Raw genomic sequence first — 8,854 nt, forward strand, 5'->3', positions numbered from 1 at the left:
TAGTGCCTTTGTTGTAAAATTAAGAAAACTATTTTATGTATATGTACTTAATATGTCCCTAAAATAACCGGGAGTGAAGGCAACACTGAACTCATAACAAGGTGATAAGCACTTACTGGTAACATTGATATATTTCTTAGAATATCTAGGGCAGCACATAGAGTAAATAAACTTTCTCCCACAAATCTCCCCAAAGTCTTAAGCTTTGTCTCCCTGCTATTCTTTCAGGAACCCCAGGGGGTCAGCCCCACAGATTAAGAACCACTGCTCTAAGTTGTTTTGGAAAGTTGATATTAATCTATATATTACTTTTAACTATGTAAACTGAATAAAACTTTGCAGGGTAACACAATTATTAAGGAATAAACCAAGGGTAAAATATAAATGTCTTATTTTTCCTACTGTGTGGAAAATGCTCATCATGTGTATTATGCTTACTTCATCAACCTTTTTAAGATCAACGCCTTAAGGAATGTGACGTTCATATCAACTGATGCTCGTAAGATATGTTTATATTATGCACTAATGAAATGTTCCACAATCACTGAACAGAAACTCACACAGAAGGAAATTATATAAAATATAACTAGCAGTGCAGAAATACAAATTTTGGTTGTAAATAGAAACTAGGACAAGCAGGGCTGGAACTAGGGGTAGGCAGAAGAGGCAGCTGCCTAGGGCGCAACGATTGGGGGGCGCCAGGCAGGAGCCTCTCCTGCCTACCCCTAGTGCTACTTTGTCATTGCCTCCGCCACTTGTCATTAGCGGTGGAGGCAATGACCGATCTAATCGCACCGCCCCCCCCCCTGCGCCTCCTCTTGTGCTTTGGTGCGCATGCGCCGTTCGGGGGGCAGGGAGGTGGGCGGAGTTGGCTGACCGGGTTGCCTAGGGCGCCTGGTCGGCTTGGCCCGCCCCTGAGGACAAGTCTATTGAACTTGTTTCTACTCAGGGTACTAGACTTGAGTTTGTTTTCTTCTCTGTGGACCTTGCAAAGTCCATTAAATTATATGATATTGGCATAAAGTCCAGCATAACTAAGGTTGGGTCAAGAGCACTCTGAGGACTGTCAGTAGCAACAGTAGGGCACAGAGGAAAAAAATCACACAGAACTAAAGAGGAAAGCAGAGAATGGTTTTTCTGAAATGCTCTGTCTTATAGTAGAATATATACAAGTCAGAAAGGTGATGGACATACAGCATGCATACATTATTTGTAACAGCTTGAACAGCTCACACGATTCTGACATATGGTTTGTTTTCCTCTACCCGAACGGAACCTGATAAAGTATCAAGTATGTTAAAGCAGCATTGACATTTGTTCCTCTTTGATTGCTAACAAAACAATGATTTAGGGTAAAAGTTCTTATGCTTCCAGAACTTGGCATGTCTTCTGTGATAACTGTTTCACAGTTTGGGTCATCTTAAGCACCTGCACTCTAATAACACTTACACAATACACTGTGAGGACTTTACGTCATGAGCCTGGATTATTGCAAGCTTTACTATTGTTTCAGTTAAGTTTTAGTTTTAAAAAAATATAAGGGAGAAAATGCTGCTAACTTTACAAACTCTACTTCCTTTTGTTATTTTTATCTATTTTTTTACATCATTCCTATGTCATGATTCAAACATTACAAAACACTGAAATCCTTGCAGTAAAGAGATCAGTGCTTAAATGATATGTTTTAATAGAAGCAAGAACTACCTTAATGTTTAAAAGGCCTTACATTTAGGGTGAGGCCCCTTGAATCGCTGGCTCCGCTACTTTCAGCTTGGCGTTGTTTTTCAGCTGGAGAGGAGTGGATCAACTCCTGTACGCCACTCTATTCATCTGCACAGCATCCACTTGCGGAGTGGATCATAGGTTGGCCTGAAAGCAGCCGCTGTGAATGGAGTGGGTACAGGAGCAAATCCACTTCTCTCTAGCTGAAAAAAATTCCAGGCTACTAGCAGTGGAGCCAACTCTCCATGGGGCCTTACCCTTAGACTACTAACCTGTCTCCTCTTTGCATACCAAACCACTAACAAAAGTCACAGCTCTACAGCAATACACACTGGTTTACAGAAATGTCCACTAGACTAACAAGAGTATTTTCCTGAATATCAATTATCATTAAAATACCCAACGCAGCTGGGTAAAAACCCAAACCCAGTATTTAGAATACAAACCCAGTGATTTAGACAGTGTTTAATAATCCTTGCACTTATAAGAACAACCAATTGTAGCTGGCATGCTATTTATTTACTTGCATCGCACAACTTTCCTATTCCATTAATTCGGGTGCAGGCATAGGTAGAAGCAAATAGGGCGTATGGCACGTATTTTCAGCAAGCAAATTGGAGAGCTGTTGAACAAAAAGCTACATAAATCCAAAGCCACACAATATAAAAAAAACAAAGACCAACTGCAAACTGTCTTAGAATATTATATACATCAAAATAAAAGGTGAACTGCCCCTTTAAATAAGACACCATGGACAAAAAAGATTTCTGTGTTTTGAGGTTTTCCAGATCCTGTATATTAAAAAAAGAAACCTAGGTCTACAGTTCTTTGACCTGAACAAAAAACACCAAACACATAATTTGTCTTCACACAGAGAAATGTTTGGTATTAAATAAAAAACTGAGTATCAACACTTCCATTGTATAAAATGCACCAATTTATTTAATCTACATTAGGATTCCAACCTGCATGTGTATACAAATGACCCTAAAGTTACTGCTGGGTTGCCTTAAGCTTATTCTTGGAAAAGCTGATTACCGTTTTCCTTAAAATTCACCATAAACATCATTCCAATTTGCACCATGTAGCTCTACGCTGAGGCCAAGAAGGACTCTGCTGGTGTCCCCGGACGCTCGCCAAAAATGTTAGCTTTCTTATTTGCAAGATTTATTTAGCATGATGTCATGTGGATAGCCGGTTGTCAGTTTTCAGCAATTTGCAATACTGACTTTCTCAGTTTTTCCACCACCTGTACTGGCAATGTCTTCAAGTACCATATGAAATGAAGATACAAAATTTATGGAGTTGGCATAAGCAGGAAAAAAGCAATTTGTTCCACATCATTTAGAAGTGAGAATATTGTTCCTCTCTGGGGAGTTAGTCATACAGAAGCTATACTAACTACACTTACAACCCAAAAACTAGTTTACAGTGTGTAGTAAGGCCTGAAAAATCTTTTCATCATTTTCAATTAAGAGCAGGTTGGATTCTAGACATAGTTTTCTTTTAAGGCAACAGGTGTAAATACTGGACATAAGTTAATTTTCAAAGTTGTTACAAAAAGGTGTAACCGCCCCTCAAAGCTAATGAGTGTTTGTCTGAGCCTCTTTCACAGCAGATAGGTGTTAACAGTTACGATTTTCAAGAACTTCAAAGGTCTTCCCTAATTAGATAGCAAACAATTTTACTTTGAGATAAATTAGAAGTCTTTTAACCTGTCTGTTATTGTTACCTTTATGACCCTAATCTGGGAAAATTGTGGGCCCCATGTAATATAAAATAACCCTTTTAAGAGACATTAATGAAAGAACTATTATAGCAGGTTTCCTGGAATGTTAAAGGAGCTTCATTTGTGATTGTAAAAAGCAGAATAATGCATAAATTACTTTAGGTTTGTGTCACATGGGAAGTTTAATGGCTGCTATTTGTGCTATAGCTAGCTAGAAATAGGTTTCAATTCTACATTTGGGGGAATAATAGACTACTTATTTCACACATATACTACTTCTTTTAGTACTGGCTGATAATCTTTATGTGCAATATACATATCTATATATTTTTTGCTAAGCATCTATACAGGTATTACATTTATGCAGGCATCTTAAGTGGTAATCTTCAAATCAAATGCAACTTCAAAGTGATAACCATATATGTACAGGTATGGAACCCATTATCCAGAATGCTCGGGACCAAGGGTATTCCGGATAAGGGGTATTTCCGTAATTTGGATCTCCATACCTTAAGTCTTCTAAAAAATCAATAAAACATTAATTAACCCCAATAGGATTGTTTTGCATCCAATAAGGATTATTTATATCTTAGTTGGGATCAATTACAAGGTTCTGTTTTATTACTACAGAGAAAAAGGAAATCAGTTTTAAAATTCTGAATTATTTCATTAAAATGGAGTCTATGGGAGACAGGCTTTCCGTAATTCGGAGCTTTCTGGATAACGGGTTTCCTGATAAGGGGTCCGATACCTGTACATGTATACAGTATATATAATATGGGAGAAGTGGCAAATGAGAGAAATTGCTCACTGCTTCCAAATTATTTTGTTCCAGAAGGATTATCTGCACTTTCTGCAGGTTCCTAGAACACCCCTTACTGCTCCACCTATAAAAATGTGTTCTCACCTTAACCATCCAGGGGACAGCTATAAGGTTCCCAGTTACATCATTACTACATATTAGTGTAGTAATACTACAAAGTACAAACATAAATCTCCTCTCCAATGCAAATGTCATCACAATGACTCATGCAGAAGCCCTCGTGAAAAGGGGGTTGTGGGATCACAAGCATGCATTAATTTGTGTTTCAGGCAGGTGTTATGTATACATATTGGTGAATGTAATACAATCTTTTTTCATATAGAGTAAACTTGAGATCCTGTTTCCCTTTAATAAAGAAAATAAGATTACATGATGTGAAAATAATATACCAACCAAAACAGATCCTGATATCAGTAAACAAACATTAAAAGAAAAGAACAGCAATTAGAAAAGACCCTAACCCCTGTCTCTCTCGCATTTCATAAGCAGGTCATTGTCCACTGGAATTCTAGCCCTGGAGGCCACAGCTCATGTTTTGTCCTGACAAAATTACTGGAAACATCTTTGAGGTTGAGATAATTCTGATAAGCTACTGAGGGATCATTCCTCAGTGGCTCCTTAGTCAGGAGCCATAAAGGAAGTATCAAAGACTTAGAAGCAAAAACTTAAGTAAGAACTCAAACTGGCTTAATATTTGTAGCCCAACACAGTTTATAATGACATGTTTTGCTCATTATTCTATACACAAACAAACTACTCAGTTTAATGTTCTGTGTTTCTCAGGTATAAAAATATTATCCGTGCTCATAATGGGAATGCTTTAACTGACTACAGTTTAAACTAGCAGTGCCACCTACTTAGCAGGCAGCTTTATTGCATGCAATAAAATGAATAGCATTTCATTTGAAGATGCCTACATGGAGACAGATGGAAGAGAAGTTCCGAAAGTCACCTAAAAATATCTATTCCCCCAGCAATTAAAAAAGGAACCCAGCAGCCATTAAAGTGTAGAGTGTAATTAACTATCACAACATTGTAGAATACAGGTCACAGGACTCCTGTTTAGTTAACAGAGAATTAAGCATTCATCTCTATCTATGCTTTTTAACATTCAGAGAAAGAAAAACCATTCAAAGTGCTAAAACCACAAGGACTTTTTGCTGTTTACTCAACAAACCTTTACAGAAGGGTAGTTTTATGCTGGACAATAGTGAATTAAACAAAAGAATGTGTTTTTATGTTGTTCTACACAAGAAAGTATTTAATGAAAAGGACACACGTTTTCCTACAGTTTAAGCACATGCTTCTTACTGCTCCTAGATCTCTTTAACCAAAGGGTCCTATTGCAGATGTAAGGCATCTTTATATGACCCCGACTACTACTTTTTTCCTACAGTTTAAGCACATGCTTTTTACTGCTCCTAAAACTCGTGTATGTTTTCATGAACAAAAGCCATATACTGTTATATAAGCCATATAAATTGTACAGAGAATCCAGTTTGTGCAAAAATTATTTTAATCCAGTTTGAGCAGACATTATTTTAATCTACATGGTCAGTTACTCTGTCAATTATTTTGGCTCTGCAAAGTGCTGTGTAATTTATGGCACTCTATAAACCTCCAAAACCTATATACACAGTATCAATATTAAGGCATAACATATATTTTTCTAGTCAAAGCCCTGGCTAATGCTGTTGAAAGATCATTTTTCAAAGGCAAATGATTACAAAATAGAAAGAATTGTAGTATTCAAGAATTTCCAACTTTCCCCAAACTTTAGCTCTAAAAAGCATTTGCTTTATCACATGGATATTGTAGTTGAACAAAAGACTAGCAGAATATAGGTGCAAAAATAAAATCAGAGTCAGTGGATAGGCAAATAAACTGCATCGCATCATTTGGGGGTCTATTCATCCTTAACTGCTAAGATAAATATATAGAATTGTGCCTGAATACACACAATTTGGACTTTAAAATAAGAACGGGGGCACCAGAATATGATGTATATCTTGCTTTTTGGACATGACAGCATCCTTCTCTCTGTGTCACAAATAGGATATTACATGGGGTTTACAGCCTTACACATAGGGTTTCCTTGTCCATGATAAATGACTGCAATATGGATCTTCCACAAAGTAAAATGTCAGTCTTCAATTAATATTCATTAAGATCTCTTTAACCAAAGGGTCCTATTGCAGATGTAAGGCATCTTTAGATGACCCCGACTACTACTTTCTATTACTGCTACAGCATCCACTTTAAGTAGAAATCAGTTAAAATTCCAAAAGTATTCAAAAAAAAAATCTCAACACTGTCGTTTGTTACAGCAGCAATAGTTCTCTGGCTGACAGAAATATCCCAATGCACATGAATCAGTAGCAATCAGCGGCAAACCCCACATTGATAAAGGTGAAAGCATACACCATGCGGTATGGGTATGTTTGTGCAGGGCAGGTTCTTAGCTATCAAACTCACTGGATAAATACAGAGATCACTAAGCCCTGCCTTTTATGAATGAAATGAAAAATATAATGAATATATGTGCAGGAGTTGTGGGAGGGGGGGGTCCAGCTGTGCTCTTATGAAGCAGCTGCACAGTCAAAGTGATGTGACACAGTACAAGCTGGGTCTACACGTGTTTTAGCTAGCAATAAGCAGCCTAACAAAGGCTAGTGGGAGTTGTAGTTTAACATCATTTAATACAGAATTTCCAGCCCTTGCTAGGGGAAACTGTAAAGTGCCTTTATTAATGTTTTGTAACATTCTCCTCAACAAGGAAAAGTCAGCCAATGCAAATACATATCTAGTCATCTATCTATGAACTGCGATAAGGACTTATCTTGCCTATCTACTAACAGCTTCTTCACGCCGCTCTTTGTTGATGTTTCTAATCCTTTTCCAGCCAGGCTCAACGAAAAAGCACCCAGGCAACCAAATACACGTAACAGATACACGTCTGGTATCACAGCACAACAACAGGTAAAAAGGCCCTGACGTCAGTGGCATGGGCTTCACCTAATTCCGCGCAGCAGGGAAATCCCTCCATTCAGTGTCGATCCCCAGTGCTATCGCTAGGGGGCAGCCTAAGAATACAGATGAAGCCTTGAGTTACAAGAGCCGGCTGGCTTTTTTTTTCTTTTTTGCACGTAAAAGAAAGAAAAGCTGTCACAGTAATTGACCTAATCCTAACAAACTGAAACGGTCATGAGAACTGCTTTTAAATACCTTCCGCTGAAACAATAAAAGAGAGGGAAGAGGCATTAGCACGCTTCTTTTTTTTCTTTCTTTTTGCTTTATACCATTTTAACCTGAATAACTGCTGAACCTTTGAGTCAGGGCTGGTGAGGTGTAGTGAACGTGCTATCATTCAGAAATGAATACGAAATGCCCCTGTGGTGTAGGGAAATGGAAACTGTAAAGAGAGTGCCACATTAGCAGCATCCAAGCAGATAGAGACACTCACCTGCGCCTTGGGCATTGCCCTCTGCTTTCTTCCCTTTCCTGTCCTTTTTCCCTTTCCCTTTTTTTCCCTTTCCTTCTTTTTCCTTCTTCTTCTCAGCCATGGTGACGGACTTTAAACTTCTCGAGTGAAACCTTTGCAAAATAAAATCCAGTTTTCCTTTTGTGCCTTTAGTTCTCCCCACTGAAACGTGGTAGTTCCTTATGCAGCTGTGTGAGCCGACCGGCTGCCTGACCCTAGGCACTGGGGACTGACCCCAAACTCGTTATCCCTGGTGTGACAGCGCCTGGTCGCACTCTCTCATTAGCCTCCCCCTCTGCACTCAATCGGCCAGATCACTAGGACACAGCTAATTAGATCAGAGCAAGAGAGCAGGGCACAGGCAAGGAGCACATAATCCAAAACCAAATCCCAGTCTGAAAGTTAGGAGGCAGGTATATTCCTTTTTCTCTGAAATCAGGATAATACTACAAAATAAGACATATATGTATCAAAAGATAAAAGTTTAAAAAAAAGTTTCTATTGTGCCCTTGTATCTGTAAAAATTGCCTTTTCTGTAAAAAAAAAACAAAAAACTCTTCTTAGTTCCTCCAAGTTGTATAGTTCTGTCAATGATAGGATCCCTGCTCAGTGCTTCTCTCTCTCCCAGAGAGGAGGGAACTTTCTCCCATGCTGAGTTCCTGTCAGTTTTGTAAGCTCCTCCACCCACCCACATAGGTATTTTCCCACACCCCCTTTTTCTCTCTAGGTGGAGCAAAGGCTGTGCGCATTCCTTGGACAGCCAACTGAGAAATGCTGCACATCTCCCCAAGAGGTCGCTAATCATTTACTTTAATGGGCTGCAAACAGCTGGGAAATGAATTCATCACCCGGGAATTACTGTCGCACTCATTCACTGACTTTTGCCTGCTTTTTGTACGTTTGAATGGCAAGGTGGGGGTGTTATTAAAATTATTTAACTCTGCTGTTTTCAGAAGCTATACAATGGTAAGCATAGTAACCTTATGCCTATATCATAACATGCTACTATATAGAATTTAAATTCTTTCTCTCTGATTTTGTATTTATATTTGTGGAGGCTGGATGGTATGCTGAAGTGATACTTTAACCCACTGAGCTG

General features: G+C 38.6%; 1 protein-coding gene across 6 annotated transcripts in view; it reads right to left on the reverse strand.

Moving 5' to 3' along the window:
* nrg1 (neuregulin 1) overlaps window positions 1-8,403 on the reverse strand; it is an 87,938-nt gene extending 79,535 nt beyond the window's left edge. For all 6 annotated transcript variants that reach the window (XM_002933991.5, XM_012955099.3, XM_012955095.3 and 3 more), the window contains exon 1: window positions 7,738-8,403. In XM_002933991.5, coding sequence (XP_002934037.4) covers window positions 7,738-7,837 — 100 coding nt within the window. In that variant the 5' untranslated portion in view covers window positions 7,838-8,403. The remainder of the gene's footprint in view (window positions 1-7,737) is intronic.
* Between the last annotated feature and the right edge of the window lie 451 nt (window positions 8,404-8,854).

Source organism: Xenopus tropicalis, chromosome 1 (genome assembly GCF_000004195.4).
Source record: "Xenopus tropicalis strain Nigerian chromosome 1, UCB_Xtro_10.0, whole genome shotgun sequence".
Lineage (NCBI taxonomy): Eukaryota > Metazoa > Chordata > Amphibia > Anura > Pipidae > Xenopus > Xenopus tropicalis.